The sequence below is a fragment of the Drosophila elegans genome, unplaced genomic scaffold (genome assembly GCF_018152505.1).
Source record: "Drosophila elegans isolate 14027-0461.03 unplaced genomic scaffold, ASM1815250v1 contig_149, whole genome shotgun sequence".
NCBI lineage: Eukaryota > Metazoa > Arthropoda > Insecta > Diptera > Drosophilidae > Drosophila > Drosophila elegans.
This window is the reverse complement of record NW_024545513.1, coordinates 6,677,007-6,703,036: the sequence shown is the minus strand read 5'-3', so window position 1 is coordinate 6,703,036 and position 26,030 is coordinate 6,677,007. Positions and strand designations below refer to the sequence as shown.

Sequence of the window (26,030 nt, the reverse complement as noted above, 5' to 3'; positions counted from 1 at the left end):
TTCTCGTTCTTATATTCACATAAATTACCTTGCTTCTTGATACCATTATGCTGTACAAAAGCCAAATAAAATTTGTAATGGGTTTTTGGACGTTGTGCATTTTCCTTAAATTTTATTACTCATACGCGCTGTTACCCTTGCTCATATACATTGTTCATGTGTATTTCAACCTTAATTTAAAAAAAAAAATAGTCCAAACAATAAATAATATTAAAATAAAAGTATGATTTCAAGAAGAATCAACAGGGACTATATTACGTAAGTAAATAAGTATTTGGCTATTTGTGAAAAAGAGCACTACCAAATTTAACTTAAGTTTATAAATAAAATCATTTTGAAGAATATCGTATCATATCAGAAACAACTGACCAACTTCCCTCATAATTTTTCTGTGTGTACTTGTAGTGGGAGATGTGCTCTCACTCTCCGTCGAGAAAAAGAGAGCGCGCATGCGCTGTGAGAGCGGCGCTTAGTGCAATACGTTTATACGTGGCGCCAAAACGCGAAAATCATGCCAAAAAAACAAAGTCCAACAAAATTTAATTATGATACATGGATTTTTTTTAATGATGTTTTTATTTAAGTTGACCGTTTCACCGCGCGATATTGTAATGTTTAATATAGAGGTCAAGCAACAAATATTTGTAAACATTTATGCACCTATCAATTAATACACAAAGGAATATATTTTCCAAAGAAACTATGAATGCAAAAAAGTTGAAGTACACTTTGTACTGGAACTTAATATAAAATGTTGGTTAACTTGTTTTGCCCACTGTATATTTTTGTTATTTCAAAATTTAAATTTTAAACTTATGTTCTATTCTTTAAAAAATATGTTTGTATTTATTAATAATCCTTACCGTTTATTTTGGGAGGTGCGGATCGGAACAGAAGCTCGCAATCATTTGATGTCGTTATCTTAAATCGGAGTGCTGCTTTTTGGCTGAGCCCTATATGCATGTTAAATAGCCGTAATCATGATCGATTGCCAACGGTGGGCTGTTTAAGCCTCAGATTGCGATAAGAGTCCAATTCTCATGTCCAAGTCGCATGTGAATAACGGGCGCGAATCGATAAGCCCCGATGATATTCGATGATATAGACAAGGCCCCAGATAAAACCGCACACACAGTTTGTTTAAATATGTTTTTGTCGCTTTAATGAGTAGATTTCAATTAATGTTCTGTCTCCTTCTCATCATAATCATCATCTTCGTCTATATGAAATCGTAAAATAATGAAAGTGCATACATATATATTTATTATTTTATTTCTTTTTGCCTAACCCATCTGGTTTTGTTTTCGTATGAATGCATAAATTTCGATAACAATTTATCATATTCCTTCGCTTATTTAAACGTTTAACTCGTCTTCGTTTTGTAATGTAAATGCATTTTTTAACAACAATTTCGTGGCTTGTCTAAGTTATACAAAAAAAAATCTTTATTCGAAAACGATTAAAAAAGGTATTGAGAACAAGTATCGGAAATTGAAAACGCAACTTATGTGTACATGCATATACATATAGATTTGTATATCTGAATATATATTTATTCTCACATAAATGTATTGTGGAAATTATTGTACAATTTATCAAGATCTTGCTTGGATTCGCCATTATGTCTATATATCGTATATGTTTCGAGTGCATTTTGTGCTTCACCACTTTTGCTACCAAAAAAAAAAAATACAAAAAAGTTATCCATTACGTTATTCCCTTTTGGGGGTTTATGGGGCTCTGAAATTCTTTCGATAAACTCGTACAGTTCTCTGATGCAAGCTCCCATTTACTTCTTAACCCGCTTCGCACGTTTTCAATGCTGTTTATGTATTGTATAATTTACCTATAAGTTTTCCTTAATTTGCATTAATATTAATTTAAATTTTATTTGCTTAATTTTGCTTCATTTCAATGAATGTCCGTTGTCCGCTAAGTTCAATAAAGTATTTAGGAATTTCAAAGGCTAGCTAGTGGGTGTGGTTTTTATTTTTCAATTTTTCGTATGAGAATTTGTGAAAGGATGTCCCTTTAGGGACACGACTTTTTCTTTGAAGCTAGTTTATAGATCGTATTCGTATCATGATGTTTGGGGCGCATAAACCGAACGGGGTCACCAAACAGCGGTTCGCTCAACCGGTTACCCCCAAAACAAAAACAAAGGAGGAACTTCTCTTATGGCAAGTGTGTGTGTGCTGGCAGTTTGTTGGCTATATAATAATATTCATGTATATTTAATAACAAACTCGATTAAAAGTTCAAAAACTTTTAGCGAAGATTCCTTTGCTTCGCAAATAAAAAAAAAAAATTGTCAAAATCAATTTTTTTCGAATACTGTAATCTAGTTTAGACTTATGTATTTACAACACACCCAGTAAATCGGGGCCAACTAACTAACTAACGCTTCGAACTCAACTAAAGGCTACATATGAATCAGGCTAATTTTTGCGTATAACCAACTGAAAACGATTACAACTCGTTCATAGATCGTTTGAATAACGTGTCTCATTGTGAGACTCTAGAGATATGGGTCGAAATCGGGAGGATGGTGCTACAAAGAGATATTGATCTCCACAACACACACACACGCACGCAGCTACATATATGGAAACGGATACAGACACAGACACAGATACCGATATAGATAAAGACTATTTGACTTAGCCTAGGGATTCTTGATTCTGGTTTCTGGTTTCTCGATTTGTCTGAGCTAGTTAACAAACTACACACAAATACACCGACTTATAGCTAGAGAATCCGTTCGGATGTCCAACGTCCCATCGACCACACACATACATATGTATAACACTTTATCCGAGAGATCACATATAGTAAAATTGCCAGCGAAAAGTTTCTAGGGAAAACGATCGACCATCTCCTCCATCCGTCAGGATTGCTATATAGAGTGAGTGTTGTAATTGTTGCTATCAAAAAAATTACCCTAACCATGTACATTCATGAGCTATAAAGTACCGAGTATCGTATGCATATTATCATATGTTTGAGTTGTTTGCTTTTGTTTTGTATTTGTATATTCCATATAGAGTTATTCTTTTGTTTTGTCAACTAATCGAGTCGAAAGGTAATACGCATCATTGTTCCTCGGCTTTTGCACGTATAACAACCACTCTGCTTGAGGTACATTAAGGATATAGGCCAGGAGGACACGCTGGCCCTTAGTTTAGTGACTCGACTTACACAGATAGAGATAGATTACCGGCTTAGCTACCCTGAAGATCTATAAAGAACCGATCCCGAACCAGTTTGAACCGAGAAGAGATGTTGAGTTTGCCACCAGCTGTTTACTTTCTGTCGGGAAACTTGCGATTACGAGGACTAGATCCATTGTCGCGGCGTGGAAACTCCTCGTGTTGGGTCTGAAATTGGCAAGTGGATAAAAATTAGGAAAGTATTCGAAAATATCAAATTTGTATAGGTTATGTGGGATGGTATTTTGTTATTAAAAAATACCTTTTTTTTGTATTTGTTTTTCTCTTAATCAATAGCTTTGATTGCCTTGGCTTTACTTACCCTGGAATTGGAGGAGACACCCTTGCCACTGTGACGTACTACTAGAGGCGCCTGTTCTTCGTCCCCATAAATTCTGCAAAGATTCAACGAGCTCTTGGTGACTTGAAGGCATATTGTACTTTCCCGTCCACTCACCTGCCCTCCGCGGAAGTGTCGGGATCGAGTAGTGGCAACATATCCTCGCCCTGCTGCAGTAGCTCCACGGAGGCCAGGGACTCACTGCCCGTGCCCGTGCCTGTGCCTGTGCCTGTGCCTGTGCCCGTTCCAGTGCCCGTCTCCGTGCTGGACTCTCCTGCTCCGGCCGTTGCTGTCGAGGATTCACCACGCTCCACCTCGTGACACTCGCACTGGCAGTCCTCCGGCTTCACATAGTTGTAGTGCAACTTATCGCCTCCCTCCGGACTCGTTTTGGTTGAATGCTGCTGCTGCTGCTGCTGCTGCTGCTGCTGCTGATGCTGATGATGGTGGTGATGATGATGATGGTGGCCGGTTGCAGAAGCAGATCCGGAGCGATGACCACTGCCACAGGCGGAGGAGGAACTGGTGGTGGCCATGGCCACCACGCTGCTCGTCAACGTCTCCTTGGGCAAGGTGGTGATCCGCTTGGCCGGTTTCCTCTTCTCGGGTATGTTCTCGAAATCGATCCAATGACCCGAGAGTTTTCGTTGGGTTGAGGCCTTTGGCTTGGGCTCCTCCAAATTGGCTGAAGTGGGAGCTGATTGAGCTGGTGGTGTGACCACGGGTAGCAGTTGTTTGGCGGAGTCCTTGCGCTCCAGATTGTTATTGGCCCGCAAGCCCTCTTCGGCGAACTCGAACCAGGACTTGCCACTGGTGTTGGACACACGACGCGGCGACTTGGAGTTCTGGATGCGCTCCTTGCCGACAGACTCCTTGCGCGGCAAACTGATCCTCAGTTTTTCCCCACGCACAGGAGCTCCTGCGGCAGTTCCGGCCACTGCCACACCTCCAGTGCCCATGGCTAGTGCACCATCGAGCTCCTGATGACCACCACCTGGAGTAACCTCCTGCGGCGTCATGATCCCCGTACAGTACTCCTCGAGATGCGAGGGATTTAGCGGCGTGGTGGACCGTGGCCTGTCCACCGGACAGGTCTTCAGCTCCATATTGGCCCGTTCCCGCATGGGTATTATGGGCACACCCTGGGCCCGCTCCTCGGGCAGCGTGGTGGGTATGTAGGGCAGCTCGTCCTCGAAGGACTCCTGCGACACCAGGCCCGTGCTCTCGTGCTCCTCGATCACGCACACGTTGCGCGGAAAGTTGTGATGCCGCCGGCCCGCCTCTCCGCCCGCCGGCACTGCCGTGGTCACCGACGAGCTGCCCGCCATATCCGAATCCCTTTCACTCTCCGACGACTCCACGGGCTCGTGCTCATCCGTTGACTGCGAATGGCGACGTTCGGCTGGCGGGGAGGTGAGCATGGGATCCGTAGTTCTTGAGGTCAGAGGATCGTGATGGACAGTGGTTGCCGGATCCCTAAACGATGGATCCTTATAGGAAGTGCTGTAGGCAGTGCCCAGTGGCTCATTGATGGAGGTGGTGACTGGAGCACCCGTGTAGGAAGTGGAAGCGGGTGGAGTGAACGCTTGAGCTGCAGTGTTTGTGGGAGTGGTGGCAGAGCTCGGTGGCTGTTTGGTTTGACATTGACCCGTTTGAACCATTGGCGTTGGTGTGGGCGTGGTGGGCGTGGCAGTACCAGAACTATAGCTTGTGGTTTCACCTAAAACAAAAAAATAGGATCTTTATTAAGGCGAAGTAACAGGAAAAACAGAAATCTGTAGAAATCTTAGCAATCAACTATATAATTTACTTTCATTACTGAATGATTGTGAGACAATAGTGACTTCAGATCTCTGGCGGTTTCTGTGACCTGGGCTTATCCACTTACGTCTTGATTCTGGGACACTCTGTCGCTTTGGCTTCCTGGGAATGGGTGTCACCTGACCACCTGGCAACTCGGCCTTTCGTGAAATCTCCGCCTCCGTGAGATTCTCGTGCAGCTTGCGGCGCACATCGAAATTCTCCAAGTAACGCGAGTGTCGCAGATCTGCCGGAGCAGCCTCGTCCTCCGAACTGGGCCGTGATTTGTGCTTGGAGCGCATAACCACCGTGCCGGCCATGACTCCACCACCCTGCTCCTCCTCCGAACTGCAAACGCCCCGTGGCGGCGGCGGTGGTGGTACTGCGCCACCGGAGTTCTCCGTTCTCCGAATCACGGTGCCCTGGCGCTGCAATCCATCCGTTGTCTCCGAACCGGAATGCTCCACCTGCTCGGACAACTGGCTGGACTGGCTTTCGGTCTTCGAAATACTGAACTGGGTGGAGAAGAGCTGCTCCTGGCTGCCGGAGCCCAAGCGAGTGGCGAACAGCAGACGTCGGCGCTCCTTCGCAGCGGCGGCGGCGGCCAAGTCCAAGTCCGGATTGGGATGGGCATTGACGGTGGCCACCGTGTGCACCAGCCGCGGCTCGCACGCACTCTGCGTGCTCTCCACCGACGGCAGTCGCTGCTGCTGGGCCAGATTGGCCGCCCGGGCACTGACCACCGAGCCCACCGAATCGACCGTCGTCTCCTGCGAGTCCTGCGAACTGTGCCGCTGCACCTCCAGGCTCCAGTTCGTCGGCTCAGCCTGTTGTGCCATCATTTGCTCACCATTCCCATTCCCATTGCCAGAGCCAGTGCCAGTGCCAGTGGCATTTCCCTCACCCGGTTCCATGGGTGGATCCTCCTGGCTGGGCAGCGATTGAATGGCATCCAGATCCGGGCGCTGGGCCACCCGCCGCTGGGCCACCGGACGCAGGGCAGCCGCTGCGGCCGCCAACTGGGTGGCCGTGATGATCTGGGTGCCGGCTGGCGCGACGGCAGTGGGCGCAGCTCGGTGGGTGGGCAGTGGGCTGGGGTCCATGCTGGCCTGGGCGGCGTGGGTCAACTGCTGGATGCCCTGCAGCAGGGTGCGAGCCTCGCGCTCCTCCGGCGGCGTGTGCAGTGGTATGTGGATCACCCCCTCCACCGGCTCATCGTAGTAGCGCAGTCGACTGCCGGGTCGCGATCCGGCTGGGGTGCGACTCCGATTGGTAGTGGTGTTGTTCGACCCCGATGATCCGGGAGCAGGTGGTGGTGGCGGCGGCACGGGCTCCGCACTACACTCTATGGGCGATGAGCTCTTGCTGCTCTGACTGCCCCGCTTGCCGGGCCTGAAGATGGCCAACACCGATTTCTGCTTGCTGGGCGTTACATTCTGGGAGCCACCACCACCGCCACCGCCACCAACACTAGCGCCTCCGCCTCGCTCGCCACCCAATCCGCCTGAGGCCGTGGCGGGTCGCTCTTTACTTTTGCTACGCGAGCGAGCCGTTTCCCTTGGTGAATCCGGTGAGTCCTTGCCCAAACGGAAGAGGGAGCTGAAGGAGCTCTTGCGGGAAACGGTGCCACCTGCTCCGCCAGCTCCTCCAGTTGCGGGTGAGGGCGAACGGCTGGTCAATCGCTTGCCCGGCTTGGGACTGGCCGTGGGGGTTAGGCGATGGATCTCCTCGATGGGACCACCTGTTGCCTGTTGCAGACTGAGGGAGGCGGGCTTGGAGTAGACCGGTGCCAGCTGGTTGGGTGCCTCCACCACGCGCTCATTGGAGGCTATACCCTTGTCACTGTACATGTGATCCGGTCGCAGATTAATCCGTATGTACTCCGTGCCGCTGGCCGTCTTGCCCACAACCATTTGACCCGGACTCTTGTTGCCCCTACGTTGGGCGCCAATTGTCTGTTTCATCTTCGGCACATCCTTCTCTATCCGATCCTGGCCATTGGCCATCTGTCTGCTCCGGCCGCGACTCGAGGTGCTCGCCGAGCCGGAACCCGTTGGCGCGGGTGGCAGGACCTTGATGCCCTCGGCCAGGACAGCCTGGGTGGGATCATGTTTGCGGGCCAAGAGCAGTTGCTCGAGCAGGGCCGCATTGGCAGCCACCGTGCCAGCACCTGGCATTCCCTCCGCCCGACTGTGGGCCGAACTGGCCGCGGTGGAGGCACCACTACCACCAGCACCAGCAACACCTCCACCGCCACCGCCACCACTGGCACCGCCCAGCTCCACCGGTTTGGGGCCACAGAACGAGGTCTCCAGCAGCATGCGATGCGGCGAGGGAGAACGCGAGACACCCGATATCGCCGAGAGGCGACTCACCGCCGATCCCTGACTGCCCACGCTCGAGATGCGACTGGTGCGACCCGAGATGCAGAGCAGCGCAGCTACCTCCGAGCTGGCCGAATCCTTGCGCTGGTGCTGCTGCAGGTAACTCTGGTGGTCGTCGAACTTGAAGATGTGCGGCGACGAGCGCTTGGCCTGCAAACAAAGAGTGAAGTCTGTCAGAGGATGCAGTGCAGCACAATAACAAGATGAAAACCCTGTCACTTCAACTCAATGTAACACCAACACCCCCCGGTAACGTGTGTATCCGTGGTTCATAATCTTGACGTGGAATTTCAAACGCTGGAGTAAGCAATAAACCAGAAAAGTGGAACACTACATTATGAGAAAGAAACATTATTTGAAACCCAAGAGGACTGGGGATTTTCATTTAAAATGTTGGCAACAAATTGTGACTGAGGTATTTACAATGTCAAAACGTATATTGAATACCTTCTGAGTTGACAATAAAAATATTAAACAAAATACAAAAAATCTAGTAATCTTGTCATAGAATAAGATTCAGTAAAATAAAGCACTACAGTAAGAGTAAACATTTTTGTCTAGTGTTGGTATTTACTCTATATGTTTTATACAATTCGAGTAACCAGAAAATGTATTTAAAAATTTTCGAATAGGTTAAACTTATAGATTAAAATATATGGTCTGAGATATGTAGGAACTTATTTATTTATAGTATAAAATGAGAAAGACGACATTCCAAGATAGAAGTTAGCTTAAATCTAACAAAAGATCGAAAGTCAAAAAGATAAAAAGGAAAGTGCACTAAATGAAGGCGAGTGCTTTACCCATTTTTCGCACTAATTTTCGTTCAGTGTACATACTAAATAAAGGAAATAGAGGCGAAGGACACTCGTCCGTTGGCAATCATGGGATTCCAGTCGGCTCCACGTCAATCGCGGCTATTCAATCTGGACTTCTGGACTTCTGGACTCACTACCCGCGGCTGCCAATCAACCAAGGCAAACAGAACGAGAGTACAAAGGCGAGGAGTGGCAGTGGAAAATGAAAAAGGGAAAACAGCGGATTGGAGATAGAACTGCATTTCGCATGCCATTGGGAAATGACCGGTGTTCGACAGGTTTTTCACGTTTTTTTTTCGACTTGCTACCTAAGTTATTGACATTGGTTTCTTTGTCGCTGGCTTTCGTTAGTTAATTAAATTTTTCCGGTGGAAATACGGTTTCATATATTAAACTATCATATATGCATATGTATGTAAACATACTTATTTATGTTTTATGTTCAGTTACCTAAATTTCTATATTTTACGTTGCTAAAACATTTTTATCGTCAATATTTTACTTTTAGTTTTATTTAAAGGTATATTTTTTTAAGTGCCTCTAAACATCGAAAATGAGTTTAATATCGATATTATTTTATTTGCAAAACACTTTAGCAATGACCTTCACTTAATTACGGTTTTCCTTGGGGCCAATTAAGGCAGTCACGCGTCCAACTAATCAATTGTAACTTTTTGCAATTAACCACGAGCCTCACCTTACCTCACCTCACCGCATCTCGACCACTTTCTGCCAGCAATTGATAAGTTTGGACGCCTCGCCGACTGACAAAGTTACTCATTTCGCCCGGGAAAAAGGAAAAACTGGCCTGGGATGGGATGCGATGGCTGTTAATAATTTCCACAAACTTTTCGCCCCGCCGAGTGCAGGAATAAACTTTTGCCAAACAATCGCAACTGCGGGGAAATTGAGGCTGCAGTAGGGGAAAATGGCAATGGACTTGCGTTTTTGTTGGGTGGTTACACTTGTCAGCTGTCACTCGGTGCTTACTCGTCCATCCGCCATCCACCATCCGCTATCCACCATCCGCCATCCACCATCCACCATCGCCAACCCGGTCATTTCCGTTGATGTTGATGTTGATGTTGATGGCACTACTGCACTACTGCTGCTGCACTTGCCAGCCACTCGAATGCAATTTTGCATTATTAATTCAACTTGCGATGCGGTTACTGTCTGCCATCCGGCTGCCTTCGCCATCGCCATCGCCATTGCCGGCCCGTCATCCTCTGACCCCGACCCACGACCCACGACCTACGACCCCCAAGAACCGAACAAAACCCTTTCCGACCCCATCAAAGTTATGCCCATCCGCTTGTTAAATAGGAAATGTCGATGCAACTTGAAAAAATAACGAGCTTCCTCGTCGCAAATGTGTTTAAAATAAAACGTATTTAGTATATAGAGAAGAAGTAGGTATTGAGTTGCATAAACGTATATTGTAATATCTAAAGAGGGTTTAAATCAATTATTGGGATTTCAGAGAGAATGCCATAAGTTAGTTTCTTGCTTAGCTTTAAGTGCCTGAACTAAAAAATTTTTACAAATTGTTATGTAACATTTTCTAAGGATATTAATGTGTTAGGAAATAAGACAGCCTGGCTTATTCGATAATGATAGTTTATCGGTATTGATACTGTTTTATATATCGTGTGAAATTCAAATTGGCAATTTAAAGATTTAATTAAAATTAGTTGATAGGTAGCCTAATCATTGAAAATGTTTGTAGTCTTTCTGTTTTTTCAAGTGTAATTGTTGTCAGTAATCGTGTTTTTGTTATCGAAATTGTTTTATCTACTTGATCAGTTGTCATCGAAATGTTTGTGAAATATCGTGTGCATTTCGATAGTTTATCGATGCTGCTCTTTTAAGGTTTGTGCCCCGATTGGTGGCAGATCCCCGCTCACCTGCTGCTGCTGCTGCTGGATCCGCTCCTGCTCCTCCTTCTTCTGCTCGGGATCCATGAAGTACAGCTCCTCGGTGGAGCTGCGTAGCTCGAGGGCACCCTCCTCCCGAAAGCCAAGGCCAATCGTTTCCTGTAGGGTGCCAGTTCCGACCTTCAGAGCATTAGTTCAACCACATAAACCAGCCAGTACACACACACATCGAGTCGATTGTCCATTGTCGATTGTCGAACGGTTCGTTATGTCAGAGCGATAGTTTGTTTGTTTTCGGTTCGGTTCGATTCGATTCGGTTTGATTTTGTTTTGTTTTGATTTTTTTTTTTTTAATTTGGTTTATTCGTTCGGGGATTAGGCAAAGGGTCAGGTGTGGATGTGGATATGGATATGGGTGTGGTTGGGGGTTAAGAAGCATGCATGGTGGTTAAGGTAGTGGAGCAATAAGTCAAAAACAGAAACGAAATCAACAAATCAACAGCCAATTTGTGTGCAGGATTCGATTTGTGGTTCGTTCGGGAATTTTAGTGTGTGTGCAAAGGGTAGCGAGCGCATCACAGAGTGTTACAGACAGAGAAAGAGACAGATGTACACATATACATATATTTACGATGATATACATATCGATGAAAATGGTTAAGGCACGATTGATTGATGTTTGAATGGAATAAGCGACAAAACAGATACACGAATTCAAAAGAAGCAATCAAGAGCAAAGTACAAAATAATTAGCGCCAGATGATGCCTCCTAACCACCACCTTAAACCTAACCCACCCATAAGCGATGGAAAGGTATCAATTTGTTTACCTTCATTTGGGGCATAAGGTATTACTTTGTTGAGGACAAAAGGCTAAAATAGAAATTATCGATGAATTTCTTTGTTGGCCTTTGTTTGTAGATAGTTAAGTAATTGTGTCTTAAAAATTGAATTAGAAATCCATTTGTGTTGAAGTTTTGCATTGACTTTAAATATTTACATTTAATTCTTATTTGACATTGATCTTAGTACCTAATCAGTGTACCTAAAAATCCATCTGTGTTCCAGATATGTTGAAGTTTATGGTTAACAATAAATCTTTACTTTAACATTTAATTTATAATTTGGATTTCAGTAGTTGTTAACATTAATCAATTTTGAATGATCTTAGACCTTGTAACTATTATTTAACAAGAAGCAATAGCTGATAAGAGTATATAAATCTGATTTCAACAACAATTTCTATGAGTTACCTTACCCTTAGGTAAATGTTTTATGGCCCATATACCTTATGCCCCATCTGAAGTGAGTATGGAAAGTCGGTGCACTCACCTGGTCGAATACATTTTCCGGACTGCTTTCCCGGCTGTCCTCCTCGTGATGCGACGAACTGGAGGCGCGACTAAGCTCGATGCGGGGCGTTGAGGGCGTGGTCAGGGTGGCGGTGCCGCGATAGCTGGCACCACTCCCCACCCCTGCACCGCCTGGACCACCGGACCCCGAGTGGGCGGTGGGTGGCAGGGGCTGACCGCCCTCGCTGCTGCTCACCAGAGTGGTGGTCACCGTTGTCGTCGCCGTTTTAAGGGGCGGCGGTCGCTGTTTCGCCTGGACAATTGTTGCCGAGCAAGTGGCCGATGAAACCGATGACGAGGAGGATGAGGAGGCGGATGTTGCGGATGCTGCGGAAGCAGTTGCACTTGCACCAGCATTGACGGGTCCAGATGCAGCGGCTATGCTGGGTGCTTCTATGCCGCCGGCGGTTCTATTCCGATTGGCCGTCGTCGACATCGTTGTTTGGTTTCGCACACTTTGCTCCATCATCTGAAAAAATTAAAAAAAAAAAGAATCTTTATGAATTAAAAAGTCAACAAAAAGTCAAAAGTTGAGAAAAGTTATAACTATCCTAAAAACCAATCCTCTGAAAAATTATGTTGCCTACCCAAAAGGCGCATTGGCGGATTTTTCATCAAAAACTTCCAAATAGTTTTCTTAATATTTAAAGTTCAAACTTTTATGAATATTTATTAAACATAAAAGTTTTCTTGAATTTCAAATATCATTTGTCAATTTAAAATATGTCAAAAACAGCTAAGGAAATAACTACCAACTGATTAATACAAATATTTATTAAACATAAAAGTTTTCTTGAATTTCGAAGATTCTTTGGCAATGTAAAGTAAGTTGAAAACAGCAGAATCACGCACTGTCCAATAGGATTGCAGCTAAATAGTTACAAAACAATTCAAACTGTCACCTTTAGCTGCCAAAAAGTACGTTTTGCAATCTAGTTGCAAGACCACTCGAAAGTTTGTACTTTAGGTGCAAACTGTAGTCTAATGATATGTATTGAAAGACAGAGTGTCGAACTATTGGAACCACAAAGTCCCAATTTTGTTACATAGTCGTTTGTCTGGTTTTGTTGGTTTGCTGTTAAATTGAAAAAAATGAGATTACAACATAAAGATGCTTATCTGTGCACTGCATTTACATTACAAATATGAAATCTAATTGTTTATCGCAGGGATGTCAAGGGACCCTACATTAGGTTATGGAAAACCCTGGGAAAAACGGAATAGAATAGAAAACCTCTAGTTTGATTCCATTGGGGGCTGGCTCGACCACCCGCTATAATCTCCCCTCGGATTGCATTTCACAAATTGAAATCAAACGCTTTTCACACAGTTTTCCCCATATATTCTACATGTCGAGCTGCCCGCGGCGTTTTCTCAGCGGATTTTCCCCCTTTCCGCTTCTCACTCTGACCTTATTCCCACATGTGATTTTTAAATGAAACGATGATTTGCTCTGTCTATCCGATTCCCATGGCCTTGTGGTCTCGCAATTGTTTCGCAGAGGCGATTATAATTAAAGGGTTTTGCGTTGGACGTCGAATTTGCTTTGGGGAAAACAACACCCAAAACACGAGCATCTGGTCGAAATCCCAGGAACTCAATGGGACACGTTGCCTCCTGGCCATATTCCCGGTAATGAATGAGCACGATAAACACCCATGACAAACGGGTATTTATTTCACAAATTATTCAGAAAGCTTTACCTTGAAGATGGATTTGTTTTCTAAGCAATCATCTTTGTTAGTGATTTGTATTTTTTTATTTATGACATGTGATAGATGGGTATTTTTGTAAATCTGATCAAAACCACGTATGTATAACTAAACTTTATTATTGAAACTTTGTACTTTCTTTGGTATTTTACTTAAAGGAAATGATAATTTCTTCCCTCAGCTAACAGTTTCCTCTTGTCACTTTTGAAGTATCCGCATAAAATAATTAAAAAACTCAAAATCGGAGGTACGAGATAATAACTTTGCGCCACGGAGCGACTTTATGAGACCTCTTTTCATGTACGGGGTCTAAAGTCTTTGGCTAACACCATTAGCGGGCTTTAAGTTTTCAAGTTGTGTGGGTGGGTGGGTGCAGGTCTTAAGTTTACTGGAGCAACAGACAAGGGGACTCTCACAGTTTTTTCTGTGATGCTGCACTCGCATTAAAAGCGCTCAAGGAGAAAGAAATCCTTTCACACGCAAAAAGTGTGGACGGGCATGGTGATAAAGAGCGGTGCAAACGGGGATGTATATATGTAGATATACAGTTGGGGGACGGGGGAGGGGTTTGGGATATGGGATATGGGATATGCACATGACGTGGATGGCATGATTGACACATGGCGCCTTTATGCAGAGGGTGGTATCGTTTATTGTATTTGCGGGACCTTGGGACACAAATTAATTTAAAGTTGACGCTGGCAGCTATGCAACGATTTCCGAAATTGAAGGCACAGGGCGTGCTGTGCGTGAACTGGAGGCTTTCACTGCTTAGAAACACAGAAACATCGATAAATCTGTAAGATCCGATACATACTGCTAAGCTCATAAGCTCCGAAACTACCTAAACAAAAGGAATCATCATAATTACCTTTCTGGAAATGTTTTTAGGTCTGTTAGAGGATCACATCCTAACTCTTTAAAGTTCCCATAACCCTTAAGAGCATTAGTACTATCGTTCTAACATTATTTCATAAAAACCTTTAAAAACTTCGGACAAACCCCGAAAAACTAAATGAACTTTCTAAAAACCGGTCAAGATCCTTAAGTACACAATAACACCATTAAAATTACCCAAAACCTAGAACACCATAGAGATCCCGTAGTCCCAAACAAATCTCGTAGCCGTATAATACTTGAAAAGGCATAGCCTATGCCTGAAAAAACTTCCCAAAACTCCAAAACACCCGAAAAAAATACGCCGAAGCCCCCTTCCCCAAAAATGTCTGGCCTTTTGTTTTTGTGGTGTACAGAAAAGAAAATAACGTATATTCCTTCATTTCTTTTTTGGTAGGCAAAGGCAGGATATGTGTGCAAGTGTTTTGGGACAAATCGTAACATAATTCTAGCCAAAAGAATAGCAGCATGAAACAAGATTGGGAGAAAGAGGAGGAGAATAAAAACCAGAGAGAGACAGAGAGAGAGAAAGAAGAGGCTGTGACACAAACGTGTGATTAAATTAATTAAAATTTAAATAAAAAGCAACTTAAGGAGAAGAGAGAGAGCGAGAACGAAGGAAGGGGACGGGGGTTAGGCTGAAAGAGGATAAGAGAGAGCCGCATGCTTTGCTTTCTGTTTATTGTTCACACGCACACACACTCACCGCGGTCCGAAAAAGTCCTCTCCACGTGTGCGTGTATGTGTATTACTGGTCCTTATTAATTTTGCATCAATTTGCACAACAACAAAAAAAGAGAACGGTGGAACGATAAATGCCAGCAAGTGTGATTTCTGCTCCGTTTTTTTATCTATTTTAAATTTATCTCTTAGGCTGCTCAATCCAGCTAACTGCTTTCGGCTGTCTCTGTCTAAAGTCTGGCTGGCACACACACACACACGCACGCGAGCTCTCTCTCGCTTCGTAGGACGACCTCCGTTTACCGTTAGACCGCACGCACGCAGCGCCAGCGTCGAACTGCCCCGAAAAGTATGCTAACGTTAAATGTGAATGGGAATGCGACGAAAGCTTAGCCGTTTTCGCTTTTCCTTTGCTTTACCTCGCTCTCTCTCTCTATCTCTGTAGTTTCAATTCGGCATGCATGGCCGAAAGCTTCGAAGAAAGAGAGGAGAAGGGGGAAGGAGAGAGAAAGGCCGTAAAGCTCTAAGGACTCAGCTGTGGCGCCTGCGAAGCTTCAAGAGTCAACTAGCCATGTGCACGTGTGGGTGCGACTGCGACAGGGAATACAGCGACGGGCAATTAAATAGCTGCACTCCGCTCAATAAATAGTTTATGGCATATAAATACATTTAAAAACTTATTATTTGTGATACAATTAATTTAAAGTTTAGGCCATTGAATACTATTACAAGGCATAAAAAACTGAATATAATTTGTTTGATAAGTATTTATTTTATTTATTTATTTAAATATTTATTTAAATTTATTAAACTCCTTCATTCCCTTGCTCTATCCCTTTTTCCCGCACTGTGTTCCTCTTTTCCTCTTTCCCTCTCCCAATGCTTTATCATGTCCCGTCCTGCGTCCCCTTCGCCGCTGGCTAAATAACATTATTTGGAGCACTTCGCATTCGAGGCGGATGCGTGCCAAAATAATTTCCAACGCATGCCGAACGCAGGGGTTTTTCAGTCACCGATCTGCGAGGCGCGTGTTTCGGATATAGCTTACCAATTTTCATTGTTGTTTTCGGCGTTTCTGCTGTTGTGCCGTTTAAGGTTCATTTTGTTTATTAGCCACAAGCGTTTGGCCTGCCTGCCTGCCTTTTAAGTGGCCATTTGCATGATTGCGGCACACAGCCCCCAACCTTTGAGCCCCCCAACCCCCAACACCTATTGCCACCCCCATTTATACACCCATATTTTTTGGAGAGCGGAAAGCTCTGGCCAAGCTTACAGCGCCCAGGAATGCTTTAGTTGATTTCATGTTTTGGTTAATTAATTTAAGCCCTGCATTATGTGCATGTGACATGAGCCAGTAACAGTTACTATTACAGTGGTTGCTCCCCAAGTGGGTCGACCAATAAAAATCTGTTTCCAAAAATTTATTTTTACAAAATTTTGGTATGATCTGGTGAAGAAAAGTAGAAAAGTCGCTACAAAAAAATAATTTAATATTTAAGTTCACAGAAAAGGGATTTTTTCACTCAATGTAAGATTTTTAAAATTATTTGGTACAAATTTGTACCTCTGCTATACATATTTTTATAGTTTCTTAACAAGTGTTTTAAATTTGTTGACATTGAGACTTCCTCTATAATTTTAAATTTTGAATTATTTTTTTTTAATTACCATTATTTGAACTTGCTTTAATTCTGAATATTATATCGCAGAAGGGGGGCTCACTGTATACTGATGTGGTGTGTTAGGTAAATAGGCTAAAGGACTCACCGCCACATGGCCAGGATGCTGTTGCTCCTGCTGGTGTTGGCTCTGGTGCTGTGCATTTGTCGTGGCATTGTCCTCGAATGACTTTTCGAAGGATGCAATTGGCGCTGGGCCAAGTCGTTTCTGCCGGCGCGCATCCATTCCGTAACCGTTTTCCTCGGCGCTACTTATTCAGCCAGCAGCACGGCATGGAATATCCTTTAAATGGAGCACCAGCTAAGGAAGAGAAAAAATAACGAAGGGACACACATTAGAAGGCCATTGGCACGATTTCTTTCTTGGCGTGGCTTTTCATAATTGCCTCTGGCAACAATAATTCACTGGCAAAAATCCCATCTACCAACTGTGAAATAAGACATTTTTTTTTACACTATTGAAGCTTTAAACAAAATTTTAAAAATAAAAATAATAGCTAATCATATATTTTGTAATTTTAACCTTGAGTTCTTATTAAGTCTGTTTATTTTGATATATAAATAATCATTTTTGGGGCACTATCAAAACTTTTTTGCGATCCCTATTTATAGTTTTGAATGTTAAGAAATAATTTAGAATAAATTAGCGATTTAAGATGATACCCCGATTTTGTACAGTGCAGGAACAACTATAGCAAAACGGTCGCAATCACATATCACTTGGCTTTTACTGTTGCTCGCGTTGGGCCCCATCAATCATTGGGGAATCATTTGGAAAAAATAAGGCAAACTAAATATGTATATATGAGGCAATACGTGTCTGCATTGCCGGCGAATTATTCGCCAGTGCGAGCGAGCGAGAAAGATGCGGAGAAAGAGGGATGGAGATGGAGGGGTGAAAGGGGGTTATTCCGTGTCAACAGTTCATTGAACCGCGTGGCAGCCGCAAACGAACCGGAAGTGAAATAATAACATCAACAATTGATGAATATTTAAAGACATGGCCAGCCAGGGCTGTCATGTAATGCTAGGAAATGCGCTATTAAATATTCAGCGCTATTATTGTTGCAATGGTCATCGGCATTTTTCAATTTCGTTTGCACATTATTTCGATTAAAGCTTAGATCTTAAATAAATAAAATCAAGCCATCATAAATAGAGTTGCCATAAAAATATTTCTAGTGATCCTATAACCCCAAAATTTTTAATTCCCAGATAACTTATTATGAAAAAACAATCTAACACAAATAAATACAAACTTTCGCTCATTACATTAAGCATTCGATATCAAGTTGTAACCTTCAGATTTACAAGCGCATAAATGTAACCTCATAACGACCTCACATTTTATGACGTTTCTTTCCGAACATTTTATCTTAATATTTCCAAACAATAGTGGAATCCTTATCGAAATCAAATTGTGTCATTCAGATGACGCAGACCCAAAGTAAATATCAACAAAAATCCATTTTGCACCCCAGATTGTTGGCCCTATGACTTCATCGAATCTCTGCTGTTTCCCTGGCACAAAATGTGTCAAAACCCCAAACCCCTATAAAAACCAATAAGAGTTAAAATATATTTATGCCGAAGAGACTTATATTTTAAGTAACTAAGGAATAGGAATTTGTTATTTCTAATTTTTCCAATTACTACCTTTCATTTTAATACACAAAGGACAATATTTCCTTTTCGCCCTCGATTTTCTGGTTCCAAAATAAAAAAAAAAAACACAAAAAATAGGACATAAAACTCGAGCATCCTTGAACCACATATATATACATGCACACATCCTGACGCAAAACATGATTATTGCAGCTGGCTGGTAGTACAAAGTTTTTTTTTTTTTTTTTCGAGCTGGTGAATGGGAACTTTTATTCTGCAGTTTGTTCTGGTTATTGGGGCAGTGAAAAAAAAAATATATGTGGGAGTGGTCCTGTAGGGGATGCATATTGATTGGGGAGTTGCGGCCCGAAATGAATTCGGTACATTATTCATCGCAATGTATATATCTTGCAATATACACAGAAGCTGGGATGCGAATTAGGAAGGGAATTGTTTGATGTTTGTCAAAGCAAATGTTTGAGAACGGCTTCAATTGAAAATTCCTCGCTCACACAATCCCTGAATTATTAACGGCAACTTTCGGTTAGTGACTAAGTAAGCGCAGCTATAAAACCTTGATTTAGGCAGCGAAAAGGTATTTGATTGGGTTTCGCAGTGCTAAGGTCTAGAGAAAAATATTTTTAACGGAGTTATTATGCAGTTATCAATTGTAAACTACATATTTACCAATAAAAAGCTTGGTTTAAGGTTTAATTTAACTTAAGTTTAACTTTAATTTGTCCTTCCTGATCCTTAAACCCCCAAAGTCTCTCGGTATTTATAACTACTAGTGCTTGTCATTGGTTTGGCAATGCGATTAAAGACATTTTAGCCCCAAACACGAGCACACAAATACCTCGAACCCACTCCAATGTTGACGTAGTTTTTAATAAACTTGTCAGCGCCCTTTTTCGCAATCACCCAACGACCACCCACCCACTCCCACTTCCGCCCCCCCGCGACAGCCTTGAACCCCACCCACCGCCATATTTGACCTTCTGCTAGCTCAGTTCTAAATTTAAAACGCTTAGCGGCAATTTTTCGTAATTTGCCCATAGATCCAGGGGCAATGAATACAAATGAGTGCACTCATCAGTGTCAAGTTGTGATGAAATGGAAAGCTAAGGCCAAGTAGTTGAATGATTTTGAAAGGATTTCCGATTTTGAAAGGATTATGCTCGCAAATATATGCATATGCATACATGCCTTCAGTGCATGTACATGCGAAATGAATTCAAATATAAAACTAATTAATTAGTAACGATTATCAATGCAAATACGGTATAATTTCATTCAATAAATTCGCCAAAAGTTTATTTTTAGAAATAGCAAAATCAAACACCATCTTAATTATGATTATTATCCAATTATATGTAAATAAACATAATTGTAAACCAAACAAAATTAAATTCTGCTCAAAACGCAGCAGTAAACAAATTCAGAATATAAATAAATGCATGCATAAATTATTTTCCAATACTGTTAACAAAGTTTTTCCTCTCAGTGATAAACCAAATGTATTGCTGTGAGTTCATTTTTGCCAAACAACATAACATGTTTCCCAATTAGTTTCACTGTATGAAAACTTGAAGTTTTTTTAATTAATAAGAGCACTATGTTCACTCTATTAGTTTCGCATTCGCATAAATTATATGATTTTTTAATAACTAAAATGGAAATATGATTTTCGTTAATTAGTTTTCTATACAAAGTTAAAACATATTGGTTTAAATTCTGGCGTTTGCGCTTAAATTATTATGTTTTTGATTCAACAAAAATGTATTAACAATGTTCATTATTAAATTATTAAACACATAGCTTACAGTTTTTTTAATTACTTATAATTAACAATAAAGAAAGACACACTAAACAATGAAAAGTTTAGATTTGTAAGTATTATAAATGGAAATATGGTGCCTTAATAATTGCTTTGAATAACTCATTTACCTATTATTATTGATTAATTAGGTTAATGGTATAATTTTCCCCAATTGTGTGATTAAAACTGCGTTTAGGCGGCAAGCAATCGGCTTTAAAAAGAGGACAAAACTTTGTGTAATCTCGGGAAACCCTCTTTTTTGGATCGCTCCCACTTTAAAATACTTAATGGCCATTAACTCAGACATTTCTTCCCCAGATGGAGCATCGAAAATCGATGGAAACAGCGCCAGAAAGTGGAGCTGGAGTCGTAAAGGCGACAAGGATGTCAGTATAAGCGCACAACTTTGGCGAACAGCTTAAAGAACCGTTCCCTGGCGATATATATATATATTTGTAGATATAAGACTCTTCACGACCCACACTTTTCCACCATCAACCAACCCATCCACATTTTCCTCTTTTGCTGGGAAACTTTGCTGCTGCTCGAGCTAAACTATGAAAAGAAAAATTGGAGTAAAAAAACAGAACTTTGTCTGGCCGAACATTAAATAAACATTTACAAATCTTTGCAGCATAAAGGACCCCAGACTTTGATTTTATCAACTCAAGCCGTTGTCTTTACTAGTCAAACTAAAGAGATCTGCTATCAATATACTGCTTACAAGCCACAAAAAAAAAAAAAATAATAATAAAATAACTTTAAAGTTATAAACCTATGCCATCAACTTTACTAAGGTCAAACAACAAGTCATTATTAGGCTTGGTGTTATTACCTTTTAGCAAATATGGAATATTTAATTGTCTCTTTAACAATAATACATTTATTTGCATGACAAAATATAAAGACCATAAAAACCAGAAAACATTTTTATTTAACTAAATTCAGTATTATGACACATAAGCAAACCAACTAAAATATAATACCAAAAACACAAACTTATAGCTTTTTACTTTGATATTTCAACACTTTGCCCAGTTTGATAAAGTTTTTAATCTCTAGTTGTAGGGGTTGTGGTTTTCCCTCTATAAGGCTTTTCTCCTTTCATATTGTTCCCTATTCTTTTACCATTTTTCTTCGCCCTCTTTGAATTGGCAACTTCGGCTGAAAATGGCTCATGGCCTGCGGCCAAAGGCAATAGGCAATAGGCAAAAGCCTTTAGACACATTGCCCCCAATGACATTGGCGGCCCAGGGGGGTGGGGCGGGGTCTCTTTCGGGTGGATGGGGATTTCAGGAGGTCACAGGGGTGGAGACGCTGGGTGACGTCGCCGCTGTCGTTGCTGGCAGAATTTCCCATTGCGAGCGGCGGGAGGCGCTCAGCAGGCGGCAAAAGCATTTCATTGACCTCATAAATTGTCCAAGAAGAGGCGAAAAAAAAGGGGACACGGAGGGGCAGTGGGGTTGGCGGCACCGCAAGCCCCAAAAAATGGCATCTAAAAGACGGCGTCGGGCATTTAGTGTCGGCTGCACAGAAAACAAATGTTAACACTTATCATTACCTGACTAAAAAAACAAAATTCTAAATTATAAGTATTGCATCTGAAGTGAAAACATTTAACCGCACACTTAAATTTTAAATTAAATGCTTACGGGTTAATTTCTAAATCATAAATTGCGCAATAAATTAAATCCGACTTGAAGGACCTACGCTTTTCGATACGGAAAAAAACTTATACTAAAGCTTTTACTTAAATTGTTTACTAAAAGAATTGTTTTAAACATCAATACGACATTTAATTTTTCTGCCTGCAAAAACCAAACTAAAATTACAACAGCAAGAAAGTTATTAATGCATGCTCGTTGCTCATCGTTCCAAGCTAAACTGTTTGTCATGGAGGGTGAGGGTCTATGGTTGGATGGTTACATGGTTGAATAGTGGGTGGTAGAGATTAAAAGAACTGAAGAAAAACCAGACGTTCGATGTTCAATGGGCGTGCATATATGTATGAAAGGCTGTGGTTCTGAGGTAAGAGGAAAGCCAGAGCAAAGGAAAGACCTGGCTGGTCAGGAATAAACAAGAGATGGGCAAACTGTGTGCCTGAAGTCAGACAGGTGACGGTGGATGGGATTGTGACCATTATAATTGCAAAACAAATAATAAAAACCAAATCTTACTGAATTCTTACACAGTTTTCTGTTGGATGCATTTGTTACTTTTGAGAATTCAGATTATACCATTTTTGAATTAAAATCTACTACCATTTATGACCCACTGTGCGGCTTGCATCAGTTTTCCGATGCCTATCAGCGACGGAAGACTGAGGCAGACAGGCGGAGGCGAGAAGCAGAAACAGCTAAATGGAAACAAAACCCTGGCTTTGATCGCTGGCTTTTGATAAGCGTCAATGACACAGACAGCTCAAAGGATATGGCCAGGAGCTGGGGTAAGGACCCTCTCGTCGCTGCTGGCAGTGAATCAGATTTCGCCACTCTCTCTTTCATTATGCATTTTACATTGTGCATTGTAACCAAGTTGAGCTGACTCATACAAACTTGTCGCAGGGAATTTGGGCCAACTGAAAAAGGGGCTGCAATACAGGTGATTGTTCTTTGTCTAGCCTCAAAGTGGAGCACCCACGATGCTGACCAGGCACCCCCCATCCACCCCCATTCAGCCAACAATGCACTCAACAAAAAACATTGGTTAAAAACTACTAAGCTGTCATCTGTAACAAGTGATCTTTTTTGGCTTAATCTGCTAGATTACTGAATCGCTGAACATTAAATCCGGCGCGAAGGACCAAAGTGATTACTTTATTGCTAAGCTATTTCAAAAACACTCCTGATGGAAAAACTATCTTTAATCTCATTTAAAATTTGTGAGAAAATATAAAGAATCATTGATTATACTGTTTAAGTATTTTAATGATTGTATTCTTTTTTTCACCGTGTGACAAATGCGATTAGAGCTCTTTCACTGCATACTTTCAGGCAGTCGCAGGAAAATGACTTCTCGAAAGGCAAAAGCCAAAAGCAATAATGTGAAAGAAACGAGAATTCGAGTGGGGCACCGAGAGAAGAGAATTAGCATGCAATAACAATGAAGGAGGTGTAGGTGTGGGTGTGGGTGTGGGTGTGGGTTCTGCTCGGCTTAGAAGGGGGGTATAGAAAGGGGGTCTCCAAAAAGGGGGCGTGAGGTTGTCGGGCTGGGCATGACTAATATGGGCCTCTCGCCTCTCGTTCTTCGCCGAGGTTAAAGTCTTTTGGGGGTAGTTAAAAGCCGTCGGTCCTCCGCGTTTTTATTCGTATTTCCCCGTTTGTTGCTGTAATAGTGTAATGGCGTGCCGACTGGTGGCAGCCTGTAAGTGTTAAGTAATGGCACACATGAACAGTGGGTTAAAAGGGGGTGGCATTAGCGCTATTCGCTGAGGTCGCCAATTATCGTGGACTGCCACAACACCTATGGGATAAGCCAAAAAAATGTAATGGTAATTAAGAACATATTGGAAATCGAGCTTTGCTTGCTTCGATTCAACTAAAATAGTTTCCTATTATTTACATTTTTTATTTGGTATGACAAGTTTGGGAACTTAAATGTTATTATCCTACAACAATTTTAAATCTTGGTCAGACAGCACATACAAGTTTGAAAGTACTCAATGAATACTAGCAGCTACTAAAATATTTAAGCCTATGTTTTCGCGAGCTAATATAATATTAAGGGTTGTTAAAACTTTTCAGGACCTTTTCCTTTTAAAGTTGCAAAGGTTGAATATTTAAAAGAAATTAATTCATACAATTGAAATATATTGAATCGCAGAAACTTGATACTATCATACTTTCCTTTTAGATACTAAAAATCAAAGCTTTTATGCAAATAAGCTCATCTGATAACAAAACAAAAAAAAATATATATATTATATATAAAGGACCAAGCGATTGGAATAAACGAACATGTGTAGTTAAAGCTTAACCCTCTCCTTTCTTTGCACTCTCATTTATTATTTTCGCCAAAAGTCGCCCCATAAAAAGAAATTCTCTTGGATTTTTTATGGCCGTCGCCTGGTAACAGGCTGTGCAGTCATGAATTCCACCTTACATAATTGAACAAGCATTCGAGCCGGAACAAGGATATAACTGGCAGGACTGCCATGCAAAATAGTTAGATGTAGGTATGAACAAGCAACAGCTAAAAAGTCGCTTACCGACTGCAGGCGAAATTCATTGCATACTTCTCGGAGAACGGAGTACGGAGTACGGAGTCTGGAAGCCAGAGATGAAAATCCGTAAAATTGGTTTACTTGCCGGGTGTTTTTTTCACTCGCAAAAAAAACAAACAAAATACAATGTAGCTGCTCACAAACGCATTCGGAGAAAACTCTTTAGTTGGAATTTGTAGGCTTTTCCGCGGTAAGCTGTTCCAGCGATTTTCCCAGCCCTTTTGGTCGCTTTCTTTTCTATTCGCCCTCGAATTTAAGCCAAATTCGATTAGACGCGATAACCGTTCTCGGCGCCAAACGAACGCCGACTGAACTTATCAGTCACTCAACTGAACAGCGACCCGGCCAACAACTACAGTTGCAAATCCCTATACATACACACAGTGTGTGTGTGTGTGTGTGTGGGTGTGTGTGTGTTGGTGTTGCGACGACAACGAGCATGCAACAACAAAAACATGTTGGACTCTCACACACACAGAGGCAAGTACAGTAGTAGCTGGCCAAGAAGTCAGCTTTCAAGTCAAACACCATTATATATATTGTTAGTAATTAATTAATTAATTTTTTATACATTTTGCGAAGGGGTTACATACCAAAAAAATCAATTTATATTTATAAGCCCAAGTTTTATTGCAGATTTTAAAAGAATTTAACTAAAAAAAAGAAAAGTTATGGACTTAAGAAAAATTATGGATTTAAAACTGCAGCATTTTTGTCACTTTTTCGCAAAGTTTTTTTCTCAAATTTAGAAAGGGGTTGTTACATCATTAAAATTGCAAAAAATCGACCCAAAATTATAAGCTGAGATTTTAATGCAGATTTTTAGAGAATTAAAACTCAAGTCCTTAAACACATACCATTATCAAATCGGACGTCTGTAAGAAAATTTATGGACTTAAAACTGCAGTTTTCCATAAAGCAATTTTTTGGGATTTCGTTAAAAGCCCAAAATTACACATTAAGTCTTACAAGCAGAATTAAAATTTGTAATAAAAGAAAATTAATTGAGTTATATGAATAAATTCTTCGAAAGAGTTCTTTTTGTGGAGAAGTCACTGTACTTTGACACAAACACACTGAAGAGACCCGAACACGGTGGACTGGCGGACTATTGTTGACTGCACATTTCGTTTATTGCTACTGCTTCTGTTTTTGCCCCTGCCGCTGCCGCTGCCACGCCCCCCTCCGCTTCCCACCCCCAGCTTCTGGCTCTTCCTCTTCCGGCAAATGGAGGGGAATGGAGGGGAAGTGCAGGGAAAACGGAGAAAGCAGAAAGCAGAGAAGAGAGAAAAGCGAAGGAAGTAGGGGAAATCCTCAGCCAACTGCAGGCCGTATATATAGAGTGCAGCGTAAGCTTTTTGGGCTTGGGCATGTTAATGGGGTCACCACGCCCACTCAGTTCGCCCCCTCTTGCCCCCACCCACTTCTTACAGCTGCGATTGTTGTGGCAGAATGTAAAATTGATCAATTTGGGCGTCAAGTCTGGCAGGAACTTTCTCTGTCTTTGATGGGCCACAAAACCCCAACGCTGCCATCCCATCCCATTCGACATACCACACTTGGGTTTTCTTTTTGCCCATCATGTGCAAATATGTATATTTTATGCCCACTTCCCGGGGACTTGAAAACCCAAACA

General features: G+C 42.1%; 1 protein-coding gene across 4 annotated transcripts; it reads right to left on the bottom strand.

The window, feature by feature from the left end:
• Nucleotides 1-3,006: 3,006 nt before the first annotated feature.
• LOC108141317 (pneumococcal serine-rich repeat protein) lies at nucleotides 3,007-24,489 on the bottom strand. Of its 4 annotated transcripts, none has more exons than XM_017264589.2 (8): nucleotides 24,380-24,489; nucleotides 16,837-17,049; nucleotides 11,760-12,248; nucleotides 10,459-10,608; nucleotides 5,438-7,883; nucleotides 3,667-5,269; nucleotides 3,532-3,604; nucleotides 3,007-3,377 (listed from the first exon to the last, which is right to left on the bottom strand). In XM_017264589.2, the coding sequence occupies exons 2-8, from the start codon at nucleotides 16,972-16,974 to the stop codon at nucleotides 3,303-3,305; spliced, it is 4,974 nt and encodes a 1,657-aa protein (XP_017120078.1). In that variant the 5' UTR covers nucleotides 16,975-17,049; nucleotides 24,380-24,489; the 3' UTR covers nucleotides 3,007-3,302. The 4 variants fall into 4 exon arrangements, with proteins under 4 accessions (XP_017120078.1, XP_017120088.1, XP_017120104.1 ...); XM_017264599.2 differs by having other exon boundaries at nucleotides 10,459-10,587; XM_017264615.2 differs by lacking the exon at nucleotides 10,459-10,608.
• Between the last annotated feature and the right edge of the window lie 1,541 nt (nucleotides 24,490-26,030).

Bases quoted from the DNA above. Each gene is read 5' to 3' on its own strand.
- LOC108141317 (XM_017264589.2), bottom strand. From the start codon at position 16,974: ATGGATGCGCGCCGGCAGAAACGACTTGGCCCAGCGCCAATTGCATCC. The intron at 5,270-5,437 runs GTAAGTGGATAA...TTTTTGTTTTAG, and splicing joins GAGTGTCCCAGAATCAAGAC to GTGAAACCACAAGCTATAGT. The intron at 3,378-3,531 runs GTAAGTAAAGCC...TGCCAATTTCAG, and splicing joins GTGTCTCCTCCAATTCCAGG to ACCCAACACGAGGAGTTTCC.